The 19,634-nt window shown below is 32.1% G+C and overlaps 1 protein-coding gene across 1 annotated transcript in view; it reads left to right on the top strand.

Moving 5' to 3' along the window:
- Positions 1-19,634, top strand: part of LOC139510831 (uncharacterized) — a 125,904-nt gene extending 106,270 nt beyond the window's left edge. Inside the window, exons 77-81 of the mRNA XM_071297367.1 lie at positions 14,524-14,659; positions 15,276-15,433; positions 16,713-16,792; positions 17,589-17,639; positions 18,981-19,634. Coding sequence (XP_071153468.1) covers positions 14,524-14,659; positions 15,276-15,433; positions 16,713-16,792; positions 17,589-17,639; positions 18,981-19,013 — 458 coding nt within the window. The 3' untranslated portion in view covers positions 19,014-19,634. The remainder of the gene's footprint in view (positions 1-14,523; positions 14,660-15,275; positions 15,434-16,712; positions 16,793-17,588; positions 17,640-18,980) is intronic.

The following is a 19,634-nucleotide window of genomic DNA, read 5'->3' as shown; positions in this document are numbered from 1 at the left end:
AACGATCTTCTTGTTCATTAAATTCTAAATCCTACACAAATTTCAAAAACTTCTATTCTACGGCTAGACTGCGTAAAAGATAAATACTGTTTTGTTTATGTACACACAATGTTTTGAAGGCCGATATACAGTTTCGCTAGAAAAGAATTAATTTGCGCCACAAGTTAATTACGCCAATTCTTATTTTGCATCACTTTATTGTAAAAACTGCAACATTCATTTGCGCCAATAAAACAATCATTTAATTGCGCAAATATTATAGACTTGTTTTCAAATGTTTCTTCTTAGTTCACTGAGGAGGTCCTTTCCGGTATTTACAGGTACAGATACCGCAAACTGAAAGGGCCTCCTTATTGCACTTAGAACAAAATAGTGCACTAGGGACCTGATGGAATGATAGAATTTACACAAAAAACATGGCATACGGAAGGAGAAGTACATAATTTCAATTATTCGTAAATCGAAAAACGCACAAATCTGAATAGAATCATATGGCATTGAATGATTTTTCTAACTCAAAACTAGTTATACATGTACATGTATATGCCTCTTAAATTATATTTTTCTCGTTGGGTTGCTTGTCCATTAATTGATGTTTACGCTAATTAAGAATCGTGCATAATCACATGGGGACCTTACTTTAACCAAACTTCACAGAAACAATAAATTCAGGATCTTTTGGAATCACAGATAAAGCCAATAATGATTGGCCCGACTATTTACCTTACATGAAATTCATAGGCAGAACTACAACAGAGAGAATCACCCCCCCCCCCCTTTCCTACCCAAATTCCTTTAGAATATTAGAATAAAAAAGATCAGAATCAAATGTATAGTTTTTTTTTTTTATTAGAATGAGTTTTTTTTTTCATAAAACGATGTTAGACAATATAATTATTTTAAAACAACTCGTGCTTTATTTAAAACCTTCAAAACACGATGCTATATCTTCATCATTATGATTTTTGGCCGGACAAATAGCGAAAAACCGTAAAAATGCTATTTGTCCGGCTTGCCGGATGAATAGACATTTTTGACAATTTGTCCGGCTAGCCGGACGAATAGCCACTGCCTTAAAAGAAGGGGGACAATATACCTCTAAGTAGTGAAACTTTAAGATTGCATGGTATTCTTTAAATTGTATAACTTTCTTATTCTGGCTTTCACCTCAATTTTTAAATTATATTAAGAATCACGTTTTTACGCCAGATCTTTTATCATTTGTTAAATCAAAGACATGTAGTACATGTATTCTATTTTCCGGGATAAATTATTCACAATGATAAAGAAATAAGGAATGATTTAGAAATTGGAATTTTGTGTATATGTTCCAGATCGTATGAGTATTTGGACCGTACGCGTACGGTCTGGACCGTATGCGTACTTTTTCAAAATACTCATACGGTCGGACCGTATACGTACGGTCTGACTTATATTAAGAAGTTGGCAAAGTTAATTAGATGCATATAACAGATCAATATAACTTAATTATCAAATTGATATAAAAAAGTTTAACTGTAATTGAAAAAAAAAACCACTTTTATATTTTATTGACTTAAAAATACTGGTTATTTGATATAACAAAAAACATCTGTTCCAGACCGTATGAGTATTTGGACCGTACGCGTACGGTCTGGACCGTATGCGTACTTTTTCAAAATACTCATACGGTCGGACCGTACGCGTACGGTCTGACTTATATTAAGAAGTTGTCAAAGTTAATTAGATGCATATAACAGATAACTTAATTCTCAAATTGATATAAAAAAGTTTAACTGTAATTGAAAAAAACACTTTTATATTTTATTGATTTAAAAAATTCACGCTAATTGAATCTGTTAATCTCTTGTATTTAGCATGTCGATCACTCAGTAAAATAATTGAATTATGAACACTAAAATTGAAAATATTGGAAGTAAATATAATGTGGGAGGACAATTGTTTTAGAATATTTAGCAACTTTACGAAAAATGCAAATGCTGAGGAACATACACGAACTGCAAACTTGTAAATGTAAAAAATATTAGTACGTTACTTGTGGTGGCAAGTGTAACATTGGTTGAGAGTACCAAAATAAGGATCAAGATATATACAATTAAACAAATATTTAATTTTAATTGTTCATTTGTTCATTTTATCCGTGTAATTGTATTAATATTAATTAGTAAACCTAAAAATAAAGATTGTGATTAATGTTAATTTGTTTAAATTTAACCCATATGATCTAATAACATATATAGTTAGCTGGTTAGCTCGTACTGGACCATACGCGTATACTCATACGGTCCCGACCGTACGCGTATGGTCGGACCGTACGAGTATACGTATACGGTCCGGACCGTACGCGTACGGTCCAAATACTCATATGGTCTGGAACATATACACCTATCTATTGGTGAACACTATATATGTTACCCACTAGCTGTCCTTATGTGTTTTTGTTGTTTGATTGCTGGCTCGTTGTCGTTAACCCCACTATGATCTCCTACAGTTTCAATATATATTTCCCTTAAGACTTTGCTCAGAGGAAAGTGATAGAATAGGTTTGTATATACATTTTAGCGTTTCACTTTTCAATTTTTAACTTCCCAAAATTTTATTTTAAACTATTAATTTTGAAAACGTGTGTTATCTAAACGAAGTCTAAATGGTCACCAATTGGCCGTTTCAGAATCTAAAGCATCATGGGTAATTTCATTGTTCGTACCCCAAAGTGAAAATAACGTTACGTCATTGGTTGAATTTCCATTGTTTATAACGTTTTAAACCAATCAAAACGCTTTGGTGTACGCTTTTGAAAATATTACCCAGTATGCATTAGATTCTGAAACGGCGAATTACCAGTTTATTGATTCCCTATTTGGCACACACCTAAATATAAACATCATTATAAATCCAGTCGCAGTAAGTTCTATTGATCACAAAACAAATCCACGGGTTTTTTTTTAAATATGAAAAAAAATAATATTCATTTTTTTTTACTTTGAAACAAGGAAATAATACTTTAAATTACATTGTGCAAAATATGTCGTAAAACCTTCCTTCGAATTAGAAACTCTTTTTCTTCATAAAAATGTTTGACATGGTTTACCCTGGACATAATACAACTTCAATCAATCAACTAAAATATATTTAAGGGATTATTATTATGCATGTACATGTATATAAATGCCGTATACCATATACATATATTGTGGGTTAATTATTTTAAGCATAAAGTTCATAAATCGATCTCTGAAACAAATAATATATATATAGAATAAAGTAAAAGTAAAGATTAAACTTATGCATGGCGGAAAAGAAATATATGAAAACGATAGCTACAATGGGCATGCAGCCTTGCAAATGATATTTTAAAAAATATATATTTACTTTATTAAACTTAGGACTTAAATTTAAGTATTGTTGATGGGATGTTGAAGTTTCCAGAACATAGAAAATACACAAGAAAATTTATCAGTACACTATTCTATCAAAATGTGTTTGGTGTCCATTTTGCAATATATTTGTTTAAGAATTAAGTGTTTTCCTATTCATTCTGACATCTGTGTCCATGGATCTGAACAAGAAATTGCGAAGACGTTATGCTTATCTTTATACCTCTAATTTAAAAAAAAATGATTAAACAAATTTTCAACAGAATATTTTATATATATAAAATTATTTAATTTTTGTTTGTCTTTGCGAAAACAAAATGGCCCTAAAGCTTAAAGGCATCGTCAGCATGTATAATGGAAAGCGATAAACACTTTAGAATATACAACACCTGCTGGATCTTTTTACCTGTGCCCAGATCTTGTTACGTAACATGTATGAATGTAAAATTCTCGATATGGTATATTCAGTCAAATATACACGATATCTCTGGACTGGGGTATTGCAGGTATTTTGATCTCATAATGTAACATGTAAATTTATTTGTGCTTTATGTAAACAAAAATGCATTTGACCATTTTATTTTCAAAACTTCTTTAAAATGAGTTGACTTTGAGCATTTATTTATTTTCAAAACCGGGTACAAATCACTGATTTCCAATTTTAGACCAATCTCATTATTATCAGTAGTCGGCAAAGTATTTGAAAAAAAAATTGTATTTAAAAACGTATTTAATCACTTAATTAGTTATACACTGTATTTCAAATATACAAAATGCGTTTCTGTTTCAAGTTTATATTTGCCTTTTGAGAATACTAATGCAGGAGTTCCACAAGGCTCTGTATTAGGTTCCCTACTATTCCTTATTCATGTATATGACAAAGCTGGTAATTTGATAAGTCTAACTCGATTGTGTGCTGATGAAAAATCCTTTTCTTATTCAAGTACTAGTCCTAACAAATTAGCGAATGTCTTAAATAGCGATTTAGAACAAAGTTTAGTATGGTCTAAGGATTCATTTGGTTTATTGATTTTAATCGGAACAAGACTATTACTATGCTATTCTCCTGTAATCCTTCTCCGGATGATATTAAAATAGAACAAGATTCCAACAATCTGGAACATGTCGTTCAATCGGCAGCAGGAAGATTAGTAACTGGGTTGCCTGTGTTCGCTAGTCCGGAAGTTATATATATTTTCAGTGGTACAGGCAGACATTTGCTAGTGGACAGAAGAAAATCTAAAAAGCTGAATACGTTCTATTCTTCACATAAAGTGGGACTGCCTCTACGATTTAATGCCAATTTTTCAGTTATAGATAGAATATCAGAAAGTCCTTTTTTTCATCTACTACTATCGAATGAAATAGCCTAAACTCTGACATATGTACGTCCAGAAATATGAATAATTATATTTATCTAACTTGAAACAGACACAATTGCTCGTCACTCTTTATTATTATGGACAGTTGATTGGATAAAAGTGATGGATTGCCACGCCTATATTAAAACTGAGATCCTATGAACAGACTTCAGATAGCTCCCAGGATTCAAATTTGAAAAAAAAAATATATATTTATATCTTATATTGTTTCAATATTAAAGGTGTTGGGTAACGTAGTTGAATTTTAGATTAAATTTGGGAAGTCGTGTATATGTTCCGGACCATATGAGTATTTGGACCATACGCGTATGGTCATGACCATATGCGTATACTCATATGGTCCGACCATACGCGTATGGTCCGACCGTACGCGTATGGTCGGACCATATGAGTATAATACTCGTTTGGTTATTAACGGGCCGGACCATATGAGTATTTGGACCATATAGATATTTTTTTTCAAATTACATTATAAACGTATCAATACAAATACTATATAAAAAGCAAGATGGTTACATGATAATGTATTAATTTTATAATTCAAAGGCTACGTAAAAATTAAATATTGATGCCCTAGTTAGTTTTCATCGCTAATTATATTCTTGCATGTAGGCTTGATGTGACAGTTACTTCCACACCGTATTATAGCTTTTTTTTGCATTTACTAGTCCGTGTTGTGCACACGTTGTAACAAATCGGTAATAACCATCGGTAATGACCATCGGCAATGACCATTGGTATAAAATGTGTTTATGATAGTTTTGACAAGTAAATAAAATTAACTATTTGAAACTTCTAAATTATTTTAGTTAATCTTTTTGTTATGATTATATAAATTAATATAAAATCACCTATATGATAGCGTCTTTTTAATGAACAGTCATACCCTATGAAGAGTTGAGACGTATTTAAAGTAAACTGTAACATAGTGTTAATTACCCCGACCATACGCGTACGGTCGGACCATACGCGTATGGTCGGACCATATGAGTATATACCCATATGGTCATGACCATACGCGTATGGTCCAAATACTCATATGGTCCGGAACATATACATGTATCCCCATTTGTTAGGTTATTCAACATGAAGAAATACAAAAAATATCAGCTGGTTTTAAGTGTTGCAAATATTAACAAATTAAATTTATGGTACAGAATTATTTTTTTGTTTGTGTTCCTCAACAGTGTTTGCTAAATATTTATTTTCCTCGAATCCCCAAAAGTGAAGAGTTTTTAATACGTGTAAATCCCGAATTCACACAAACGACGTTCATAAATGGTCTGTTCAAGAGTACAATTTCACGTTTCAAAATATTTCAGACACGTTAATAATAAATGTTATTAGTAAGAGAAAAAAAAATCATGAAAATTTTCGATAACATTTATTTTTTTTTGTTCGTCGTACCATTGTCTTTATGTTTAAGGTGACTTATAGACCAAAAAGGTCGGGTGTTCTAATTATTGTTTTTATATCTCACTGTATTATATAATATTTTGTGAAAAACACATGTCACTATAATAAATAATTTACTCACTTACTTACTTACAGAGTACTTACTTACTTACTTACTTACTTACTTACTTACTTATTAGTGCTAGCTTCACAAAGAAAATATCCACTGACATGCATAATATTTAATGCCATGGGTCACGCATGGACTGTCTTATTTTATAGGGATGCCAATATGGCCCATCAAAGATAAGATTGATTGAACCATTGTAATTGCAACCGATCTTAAATTCACTTGAATACATTAACCTGTTATGTTGTCGACTTTACAGCTAATTTCCTAATGCTTGTAGAGTAAAGCTTTGATAGGCTTCCTTGCTCTGTTTCTATAAACATGGATTCCAGCTTTGTAAATAACATTGACATCTTCAAACAATATAGAGGCATATTTTAATCTGCATATATTATATTTAAATTTGATTGGACATTATCCCAATTACAATTGTAAAATATACAAACTAAGCAAGCAAGCTAATCAAAGTCTCGCTTTACATGCATACGGAAATTAGCTGTAAAGCCAACATAGAAATAGCCGCTATATCATGAGAAGAGACCACGATAAAATTTGAAAGTTAAACACATCTTAGTTTTCACGAGAACGAATATTTTGTTAAAGCGTTGTAGTGATCAGATCATCAATGACATAATTTAAAAAATAAGACGACAAGGTTGAAAATAGTTCTAGACGTCTTATAGCAAGAAAGTCTCTTCACTCAGCTTGTGGTTATGTGTTGGTGGTGGATAGAGGCAAATCGACTTACAATTGACTATTTCTCTGCGGTTACCATTAAAGCTCGAGGTCGAAATCAACACTAAGGAGATACCATTAAATTTGTACAAGGTAGGGGTGGGGGAGTTGTGGCCAGGATGAAATATGCTGTCAGACAAACTTTTTCGTGCATGTGACTTCATATTTGAAAAGGGATAAGAAATGTCTTACTTGATAAGTTCTGCATTGCATTTAAAACATCCATTGAAAGAATATTGTATAATTAGAAATCATTGTCTGCTGTTGGAAGTTTAGTTTTGCCATTTTTCGTGCTTGTCATAAGACGATATTTTAGGGGTTTCGATTGTTAAACTCGTTAAATCAAATAACGAACATATTCCATCTCAACCTGAGAAAGAGTGGCTCATTTACATTAATTTTATCAATGATTATCGTTTATAAGATGTTGTACTTTCAATGCTATTTATAAACGCCGAGTAAAATTTTAAATGTTTGGTATAAAAAATTTAAATTGTTTATCTTTAAAATATTATATATATGTTGCTTTTATTAGCTGGTGACGGTGACATATATCAGAAATACACTAAGATTTAGAACATTCAATTAAAATTCGGAATTCCTACTTATCAACTCTTCACTCTAGTTCAGTTTTATATATTTCTCTTATACGTTTTGTTTTTGAAACAATGCTATATTTTGTCAAAAGACAAGCACAATAACCCCAAAGCGAATTGCGAGAAGTGGTTTCGTATTTCGTTTTCGTTAAAGAAAAAAATACTAATAGTTTATGTAAAATAACGACTCTTGTACGGTGTCGCGTTATATCTTTTAGATGCATTGGTGCAATTGGATGCAAACAACAATTACCATAAAATGTCAGATTTGCGAGATCAGAAAGTAATCTAACAACTAAACAATTGAAAACCTAGAGATCAATGAGCAATTTTCATAAATAAAACATGATTTAGGTGAATACTTTACGAGTAAAGAAAAAGAGACTACTGTCCATAGATTTGTTATAGATACTTGATGGGTACAAAATAGTATTCAGGAATTACCACTTTGCATTACACCACAATACAACAGAAATTAGAAAATACATGTAGGGACTCGAAGTATTTTCCTGTTCAATGTAGCTTTTTTTCTGGCAAACACGGTTTTATAAATGCTGACAGGCACCGACCATTGAAAAATAATCGATTTGTTTAAAATGAGAAATGAAAATAATTGTTTTTTTTATGGCAAATAAGAAAAATGACCGTTTGATTTGAAATTGTTTAAAGTTATTCAGAATAAATTGAAATAGATAAAAATAACGTATTTCAATGTGAAAAGGCTAGACTTTAATTTGTGTCGTAGGGATGTGATTGAGTGGTTTTGTTTTACAATTATTTCCCATTATTGAAAATCTGCAATAATTATTTTATCATCATGTTGTTTGATTTTCACATTATAACAAAACTAAGAATATGACGGATGAATTTATAGTTAGCTGTTTAATGTCCAGTGGCAACTATTAGATGTATCATTAGGAGGACATTTACAATGTTATAATAACATTAGATGTATGTTTCATTATATGTTGTGTCACATACATATAAATATGTAGTTTTATGGCAATAAAGATTTGAATTGAATTATAATACGTTATTCTGATTGGCTACACTGCAATCTTGCGTTATTCCTTAATCAATTTCATTACACAATAAAATGTATCATTCAAGATGACACGAGGTCCCACAATAGAGTGGACAGGAAAATTAAATAAAAACTTGATAAAAATCGTGTTTTCATAATCCTAGCTAAAAAATGTATTTATAAGTATTGAATGCTTCTTTCTGTAACTTCATAGGGTTGTAAAAGCGTTGACCGTGCGCACATTTTTAGAATGAAGCGCTTCTTACAAAATGTACTTCGGTCAACGCTTTTACACCCCAATGAAGTTACAAAAAAAAGCATTTAATACTTAAAATAAATATGAACAAGGACATCCTGTGTTATGCAAACATGTGTATTTCGGCACAAGCGATGACCTATAGACCGTGTGTATCATATGTATATATAGGGTAGGTTGCTCCGAATTAAGGAGGTATAAATACAGGAAAATAAAGCAAAAAAAAAAATACAAAATTAGAATAGTCTAAGAGTATAACGGGCAAAATAAAGAACAGAGGAAAATCGTAAAAGAAAATTAAGGAAAATGGTATAAGAAAAATCAGGAATAGAGGGAAATGGTCTAGTTTTTTGCCGGACAATTGTTGATGATTGTTTTTTTAAAGTAAAGTGCATTTATAGGACTGGTAAAATAATACACAATCGTTTGTACATTGGTAGGGATTTATGTTTGGAGTTGATGAGGCACATAATAAGTAATTGTTTTTGTTTAAAATTTCTCGAATATTTTTTTTTTCGTCTGATTTTGAAATGAATAAAAACATCTATAATACAAAACTAAATGGTTTAATTACGACATATAGATAAAACTGCTATTCAGTCGATTTTAAAATACATGCTATAAAAGAGAATACATAAAAAATATTTAATAATCTTTTTAAACAAAAAGTCAACCTTACGACCCGTAATATATTTCGGTAAGAACATTACATTAATTCCGACTTCCATCTAAAATAACTTGAATTGTTCATTTGAAAAAAAAAAGGTGATGCCTTAGGCTATTTTCAAAAAAATGTTGATTGATCCGAATTTTACGCATATTATCACCTATATAAAAAGATTTAACAGAACACCTTTCATGTTTTATATTTAAAAAAAACATATACGCTAAACGAAACTATGCACGCCAAGAAACGATGTACGCTAAACGATACGATATACGCTAAACGAAACGATGTACGCTAAACGATACGGTATACGCTAAATGAAACGATTTACGCCAAACCATAGGATATACGATTAAAGGGCGCTTATGTTATCGTTTATGGTATGGTTTATGGTACATGGTTTCGTTCGTGCATCATTCGTTCAGCATCCGTACAACGTTCGGTCAGCGTTTCGTTTGCATTCGTACACTGTTCGGGAAGCGTACGTACATCGTTCGGGCATCGTACGTACATCGTTCGGGCATCGTCCGTTCATGGTTCGGGCATCGTTCGTATTGTTAACTTTTACGTTACACGGACTGTATAAATCACACGACTATAACAAAGTTACAAGTATAACACAATGTACATCTAACTTCAGGCTCAACAATACGGCTCTCCTCTCTACTTAATAATCGCAACTGTCCTCTCCTCACTATAAATTCTCTCTCCCCCTCTCTCACGCTCTTTCTCTCTTTTATATAACCCCTACAAGCCAGTATACAAATGTAGACTACTAGGTCAACCGGGCTCCGTGTAGTCCGTGCTGCGGAAGTCCGGGTGCTCCGGTGCTCCGGGTACTCCGTTGATCCGGGCAACTAATGCTCCGTGCTCCTCACAAAAATTTACTAGGGCACCATATGCAAATCATTAGGGCTCACTAGTCAAAGAAAGAAATATAAATATAACTCTTAATTAATATAATCTCTGATGATCTCGATCTAACTGTATTGAATGGCTATGTGTGAAAATACAGATGTATGTAAACCTGATACAATCAGATAACACGCTTGACCTAACATATAAAAATGTTACACAGCCCCCTCTTAACTATGAATTTCCACTGTTCACTATACAGCATTATATGAACAAAATCAATAAGATACTGTTCTTCAATCTTATAACAAATACACCTGTAGCCAAGAAGTATATTAACAAATATTATTATTAAAACATGCAATGCATGTTTCACCGTTATTTATTTCTTTGGTACACATAATTATATAAAACTAAGAAACCCTACGACGCATCACGTTTCATTATATAATTAAAACTCACTCTAATATAAAAAAAAAAGATGTGGTATGATTGCCAATGAGACAACTATCCACAAAAGACCAAAATGACACAGACAATATCAACTATAGGTCACTGTACGGCCTTCAACAATGAGAAAATCCCATACCGCATAGTCAGCTATAATAGGCCCCGATAAGACAAATAAAAATAAACTTCGACTGACTAGACTTTATGTATGTATATTGCATCTCTAAATAACAAAACTATACAAGAACGCATCTTATTTATTCTTTGAACACCAAAATTTTAGGGATTCAAGACCGAGAGTTACTAATAAAAGACTAAACAAAAATTTGGGCCTAGTGACACCAAGCAATTAACAAGGGTCACAGGGCTACATATAAACAAAATTACTTTAAACTAATGTTGGGAACAAAATTTAAGTCTATGTAAAATAAGCACAACTTATTAAAAATAAGAAATATAACAAAATATATGTGCTAACTGGTGCTGACAATGATACATTTTGAATCTTCAATTTTGTTTTTAGATTTAAAACCTTTGAAACAACAGAATTTACTGTTCTTTAAAAAAATGTAGTCAGTCATTGTTGGGCTTCGAGACACCATAACAATATGTTTAGGGCCTCGAGCACCAATTTGTACTTTAAAAGGGCTCCATGACACCATAACAATATGTTAAGGGTCTCGTGCACCAATTTGTACTGTTAAAGGGCTCCGTGACACCATAGCAATCTGTTAAGGGTCTTGAGCAACAAATAAAGTTTAAATTTCGACTATATTAACATAGTTTACACAATAAATAAACAACTGTTCATAAAGTCACTTGGTTTATTCACTATTTTCTTCAGTCGTTTCATTGGTTTTTTTTTCTTTTCATTAGGTCGTCCATACCGGGTGACCGACACCTGGCCTCTGATGTCGATCTCCTCTGCGTAAATCTGTCTCTCGAGAATCTCTACGGTTCCCTTCTCGGTTCGGGAAATTCTGGTGGACGATTTTTAAACATCGGGGGTCTGTCTCTTCCACGCCCATCTATCATGCATGGTTATAAAATCACCCTTGGGATCCTATGCCGTTATTCCGTGTGGGTAGTAATCAGGAACTTTAATTCTGTCGACATTTTCTCTTCGTGTTCCTTCTGCTTCTGAAGTTACATCTTCATCACTACCCTCGTCTTCAATTTCAAATATCGCCCACTGAACTGATTTGAAATGCTTGGCGAGGTCCTTCTCTCCAACTCGTAAGCATTCTTCCTGCATTGAATTATTTACCGCCTCTTGCAGGGTATTAGGTCTGGTTCGCTTTACAGCAAGGCGAAAATCTTCTGATTGTCCGCACTTGTCAAGGAACGCTTTAATAGAGTTCTCCTCTACAATCTCAGGATTGCCCGGATACACTCTACGGTACAAATCCTCTATGGCTTGACCAAAATCTCTCAAAGATTCTTCCGGTTTCTCTTTCTCAGTTTTGCCTCTGTCACATATCTTTCTTTCATCGCCGCATGTCCAAATCTCTCTTCCATCTTTCGTTTCAGGCGATTATAATCTCTCTGTATTATTACTGGCATCCCGTATACATACGTCTCCGCTTGTCCCTCAAGAGTGCTAAGAAGGACCCTTCGTGACTTTTCATTGTTCCATACATTCAACTCGGATATATTCTCGAAGTATTGAATAAACTCATTCCAAACATCATTCCTTGCTCCGGAAAAAGTCCTCCGTACAGGATATTTATTAGATGGAGGAACGTTACGTCCACTGATACACCAAGTCTTCGGGTCCTCCGTAGTCGTTCCGTTTATGTCAGTACATTCATTTTCCCGACTATCAGTCTCTGACAATTAAACCGGTCCTGGTGATAAACCCATGTTTTCCGATGTTTGCCCGGGTAATTCAAGCTCCATTTGGCTTTGCCCATTTCGAACAGGGCGATTAGGCCTAGGACTCGAGTACGAGGGCATGTTCCTGAACCATGCGTATACAGTGTTTTCTGACTTATGACTAGAAATGATGGAATTCCATATTAGTTTCAAAACAATTGTTCAAGTTAATAGTCCTATTATCACTAGTAGTCCAGTCATAACGTATTCCCGAAACTTCTGTACAACCCGGTTGTTAGGAAAATAAATCCATGCTGATGCGACGAAACCGCTACTGAGAGTAAGCAAACTAAACCAAATTTGCCAAAATTTCTTCCAACCATTTCCTTTTCCACTTTGTGTATTGCTTATCTCCTGGACAGCTCTATCCTGATTGTTCCTCGGTGAACAAGGCCGGATTCTCCGTGAATAACGGATATCTGGCATAGTCTCCGTGTGAACATCATGGAGAGCACCAGTGGCAGGCGAACTACTTAACCCAGATTCTGCTGGGAAAAATTACTGATTTCTTAATCAATTCTGCCTTACCTGAGAGAGCGTTGGAGCCTGAGTTGATGACCTTATTGTTCTTCTTGGTGTTTCCATTGTATGATTAAACAAATACAATAATCTCTACCAAGTTCGTTGAAGTCACACACAGTAAATCCCACCGCTGAAAAGCATAAAAAGCATAAAAATACCCGTAGAATAACACACAGCTTTAACATATTATAAATCCCACCGCTGCAACCAATGTGACGAAAAAGTTTAAGTATGGGGACTTAAACTAAAGTGTGTATTCTTTTGGTTGTGTTGTGTTGTTGGGTGTCTAGGTTTCACTCGTACACGGAACGACAAATGCCAAGTATACTCTTTAACAGGGTTACCCTTGAAATCTTCTGGTAGCGTGATTAAGAGAATCCTGGTCACATAGATGAATAAATGGGTCCTGGTGAAGTCTGAACGAAGTCTTGTAAGTGAACATAAACACGAAGTCGAATAAAAGTTCAATACTGTATTATTTAAATCACACGACTATAACAATGTTACTAGTATAACACAATGTACATCTAACTTCAGGCTCAACAATACGGCTCTCTTCTTTACTTAATAAACGCAACTGTCCTCTCCTCACTATAAATTCTCTCTCCCCCTCTCTCACGCTCTTTCTCTCTTTTATATGACCCCTACAAGCCTGTATACAAATATAGACTACTAGGGCAACCGGGCTCCGTGTAGTCCGTGCTCCGGAAGTCCGGTACTCCGGTGATCCGGGCTTCTAATGCTCAGTGCTCCTCACAAAAATTTACTGGGGCACCATATGCAAATCATTAGGGCTCACTAGTCAAACAAAGAAATATAAATATAACTCTTAATTAATATAATCTCTGATGATCTCGATCTAACTGTATTGAATGGCTATGTGTGAAAATACAGATGTATGTAAACCTGATACAATCAGATAACACGCTTGACCTAACATATAAAAATGTTACATAATCTTTAATAACTATTTCGAGATGCAATTTCAAATCAATCATCAGAAACTGATCTGTTTAATGTTTCTGTTTTGTCATGACCACATTAGATGTCATTGCTCACTTTTATAGTATTTGTTGCTTATTAGACAGCTGATGAACAGCAGATAAAAGTTGAAAGTGTCTGCTGCAAATTAGTTGTTCATACATTGGTTTCTTTTTTACTGAGATATTATGCCTTATCATTTCATTTTACTACTTAAATTTGTTTTCCTAACATTTTCTAGCTATTAATTGATGTTTCATCTTATTATTTGATTTCAGATAATTTTCCACTGATAGTAGGCCTTGGCGTTGGAATTCCTTTGTTTTTCATAGTTCTAGCATTGATCATAGTCCTATGTGTATATAACAGTAAACGTCATAAAAGTAACTCAATAGACGATGATGATTTAGACAGGTAAGAATATAATAGAACTATCATGTTTAATTACTCTATATGCAGTAGTTATAGATTGTAATTACTTAAACAGAAAACCATTTACTGTTTTGACAAATCCTCGTATTGGGTGAAAAGGTTACAATTTTAATCAAATGCAACCAAGAATACATAGTAAAAATTAGTTAAATCAATTAAAGATAACCCCTTTTATTGGTTGTCAGTCTGAACCATTTTAAGTATATTTGTAATAGCAATTTTTATATTCTGTTGATATAAGAAATGAGTGGGAAATTCTGCTAATTTGAATAATAAGTAAATGATGTATCACATATTAATAAAAACACTAAATCAGTTGCTTGCAAATTGTGCTACATTCAAATAACTTCTCTAAAATATCTTATTGCATAGTTTTTTTTCTAAAAAAATTAAAAAAATTCCAGTATTTTGATGAAAGTATTGAATTAAACTAAGATATCTCAAGATAAAAACATAATTTTGTTGTGAACCTTCAACTGTTTCATTTCCAAATTGTACAGTTTATTTATCCAATATTTATTTGCTTGTCTCTAATATATATAGTCTTTTGAACATATAACTAAAAAAATGGCATTTATATTTCATTTTTTTCCTACAGAACTCATGAAGGAATTTTTACTGGTGCTATACCTGGTCGATTCAATAGCTGGAATCACCCTGGTAATAGTGCATTCCATGGTCGTTGGGATGATGAGTCTGTCGATTCAGAAAGAGGAGCGTATGATAATGAGATGTTTCGTGGAAAAGATATCTATGGTAAATAAGACAATGCAAGAGTTGAACATTAGAGGTTGTTTCAATTAAAGCAAATAATGATATAAAAAAAAGTAATTGTTTACAAGTGTAATAAAAAAATAGGATTTTGAAAAGTTTAAAGAATGTGTCATGTTTCAGCATTCAGCAATTGTGAAAAATATATTATGTTAAAAGTTAAATGAGTTTTTTTTATAAGTATAATAACAAATTATAACGTGAATTTTGGCAGTCATGTTATAAGAAATATCAGCAAAACACTAGTAACCCTGTATCATAAATAAAAAACCACCAGTAGCCAACAATTTATATTTATCACTGATTTCTGATCACATTCTTGATTTTAGTCCATTTAATGAAAGTTATTCCAAAATATCTTATAATGTTACTGTGTACATTTACAAACGAAACACAAGTTTAAACCCAAGATACAAGAGTGGATCAAATAAAAAATGATTAACATAAAAGCAAAAATTATGTCCAACATTAAGCCTGTGTGACAGAGTTGCAATCTTAGTTTAAGAAGAATTGCAAAAGTTCATGAACTAAACATTTACTGACAAAATATATTATTTAAAGCATGCCAGTATAGAAGTACTAATGGGATTGTATTCTTAACGAGTGACCATGATAGTTGTAAACCTGTATGATAAAACCAGGTGTTCTGTGCAAATAACACATATTTTTTTATAAACCTTCATCACATGCACAATTTGAGAAGTCACAGAATAAATACAAGATTATGTGTAATAGAAAAACAAGGGATATGGAGTATTCATCCATGAAACAAAATCAGTTCATGTCCAACAATAAAAGAAAAAAAAACATGCATACAAAAAGTAACAGAACAGCCCTTTTATTGCATGTACATCTAAACACAGTGTTAAGATGCAATTATTTCATGAAGAAATCTTGATTTTAAGACAAGGTCATATCTCATATATACTTGACGTTATGGAATTCGAAGTTCTTTTGAAACAACATGTCAAAACCATTGAACAGCATTAAAACCAACTTGTAGCACAGTCCTCTTTGTTCCTGCTAAGCAGAAAAGATAACGATTATTTTTAGAACAAACATAGAAAGTATATCTAATGAATTTATCGAGCACTTATGAGTAACATGTACAAATACATTTACCGATAAAGATGGACTTCTTGAATGAAGGAAAATAATAACTATCAAGGTGAGGCACATATGAACATTGTGCTCTGTAAATAAATGTAACAGACTAGCTTGAGAAATGTGCAGTGGTTAATATATTTACTTTTTCTTTTAATAGAGTATGATAACAATAAAGGAGGAAAACCTGCTTCATTTTCATGGGATTTTGTTTTCCAAAGTTTACCGGGTAATGGTCAGGTAAGCATATCAGAATATATGATAGTTATTATATTGAGTTAGTGTTAAAAAATGTGTAATATATATTGAAAAATTAAACAGCTATAAATAATACAGTCCTTTTTATGTTTTAAATGCTGGGTAGTTTATTAAAAACTTTCAAGTAAAACATTAGACAGTGCTATATTCATGATATTGTTGTAATAAGAATGTTGGAAATGATAATTTTGATTTCATTAAACAATGGGTGCATTAGCTACAAGTCCATCTGCAAATATTTGGCCACCAGGACAAGCCATTACACAACTGCAAAAAAGGAGTTTTAAAATCCTTATCAGCAGTCAGTACATTTACAAAATAAGCAAAATGGCAGGCAAACAATACTCCTAAAAAAGGATTACATACATTAAGATTGAGCAATATACAAGTTCAAAGAAAGGGAGGACAGATAATATATTTTTAGCAGGGTTATGAGTTTCTGCCTTGTCAAGAACAGATGTCACTTACATTATTAGTAGTACATGTCAAAAGAGTCATACAAGTGCTTGATATATAGAAGGCAAAATGTCTGAGAAGTACTAAAACTACTGAAAGCATAAAAATACCCGTAGAATAACACACAGCTTTAACATATTATAATCTTCAAACATTTCAAACATCATAGTATCCTTTAAAATATAATGTTCTTATTCTTATCTCATAAGGTTACATGTGCTATTGTAATATGGAAGCACACTAAGTTTGAATGCTTAGTCTCAAAATTAAAAGTTAGACTTTTCATATTGCAATTGTCATGAATAAACCTTTCTTGTTACAGTATCATATAAAGAGACCAGAAACAAATCCAAACCCTAACCCAGTTTTTTCGGTAAGTTTATTATTTACATAGACTTAAATCATTGGTAATCCAGTTAGTTTAGTTTTGTAAAATTAAGAACATGTATACACATTTGTTTATGTCTGAATATATAAAATGTTGCAAAATTATCACTCAAAACTGATATTCTGTTAGAATTAGATAACAATATGTTACAATATCATACAGTCATAGGACAAAAGTGATTTCTCACTCAAAAAATGTCCTATCATTTCAACTTAAATCGATATTTTTCACAAAATTATTACCAAATAAATCTATGAGCGATTTTTATAAAATAGATACCATAAGATGCAGAAATGTCTGAAGATTTTTTGTTTATTTGGCCATAATTTTGGTGAGGATCGTTTTCATTATCTATTGGGTTAAACACAAATGCAAATTTTTACGATTTTAATTTGGTTGAAATACAATGCAAACTTTTCAAGAAATATTTTTCTTCATGTTCACCTCATCAGAAATTTAAAACAAGCATGAAAAATATCATGGCCAAATAAACAATAAAACTTCAGACAATTCTGCATCTGATGGTGTCTATTTTATAAAAACCGCTCAAAGATAATAATTTTTAGAAAATTATCGATTTTGGTTTAAATGATACGACATTTTTTTTAGTGGGAACTCACTTTTGTTGTACATTGATTCAGAAGATTCAAATCAAGGTACCAAACGAGGGAATCGTTTCTCCGGTTCTGCATCCATCAACAGTCATAACAACTCAAATTTAGTCTAGATGTGATAACAGGGAATATGCAACACTTGATCAAAACAGATCAAAGGCCAAAAACATGTAGTAACTTGAGACACAGAAACATATCATACAACCATGCAAATTAGGATGGTGATTGTAGAAAATTATGGGAGCAGTTTTTGTGTAAGGAGCACACCCCTGTTAATAAAATGTGTATAGTGTGATCATGCATAAGTGTAATGTATCAATTAAGATATAAACACCAAAAAATGAGCCATATAGTATATAAGTGCTAACAGATGAAAAGTTGATGATTTTAAAATTAAAATTACAATAAATAAAAATATAATACTAATTGCAGATGTAGTTCCTTACATAAAAATATAAACTAAATAACTTATGGAACTAATGAAGATATTTTTGTAATTTTAAGGAAAATGGTTATTATCAATAATGCATTTTGTGGTGAGAGGCTTTATTGACTTAAAAAAATAAATGCTCACTGAAAACGTGTTATTATTTTGTTCTTGTGTATATTAATTTGCCAAGAATTTTAATGTTAGAATAAGTTCTTGGAAAGATGCAAAACAATTCAATGTTGCTTTAAAGTTTTTGCTTTATTTTGTATATTTCTATTTCAGAAAAATGGTGAAGGTCCGTCAACTAATGCATAGATGACTAAGAATAGTTAAATAAATTTTAACAAGTGTTCCTCTAAGAGGGCTTCCATATACCCATGTGCCAATATTAGAGATATTCTTCATCTAATGAAATAGAGACATGAAAACATTGACATTGAATATGTGCTTTGTGCATTATGTAATTGTCATATTGTATATCCCAATGTCAAAACTGTGTTTTAAAAGTGAGGCATATAGAATGTATATACAGCTTATTTGTGCAGTCAGCTGTAAGTAAAAATTTCATACATTTTAAAATAATGATCTTTATACTTGACTGATGCTGAATTGTAATTAATTTACAGGTAAAATACTATAAAATCATGAATGATTTATTGTAAAAAAAAAAAAAAAAATGTAAATGTGTTTCAAACTGATAACACAGAGGAAGAGAATAACACAACACAAGACAGGTGTTTTCTGATGGATAGAATCAACGCAAATATTTTGGTGTAAATTATTTTGATGATATTTATACAGGGTTTTATTATGTAAACTGTGAATATTTTATATAGAACAAAATCAGTAGATAATTTATATATCAGACGGAATCATTTTAATGGCAACTTATGTATAAAGGAAAAAATGTGATTATGTACAATATGAACTTGTTTT

The sequence above is a fragment of the Mytilus edulis genome, chromosome 2, assembly GCF_963676685.1.
Source record: "Mytilus edulis chromosome 2, xbMytEdul2.2, whole genome shotgun sequence".
Taxonomy (NCBI): Eukaryota; Metazoa; Mollusca; class Bivalvia; order Mytilida; family Mytilidae; genus Mytilus; species Mytilus edulis.
Note: the sequence above shows the minus strand (reverse complement) of the source record. Positions and strands in the feature narration are given on the sequence as shown.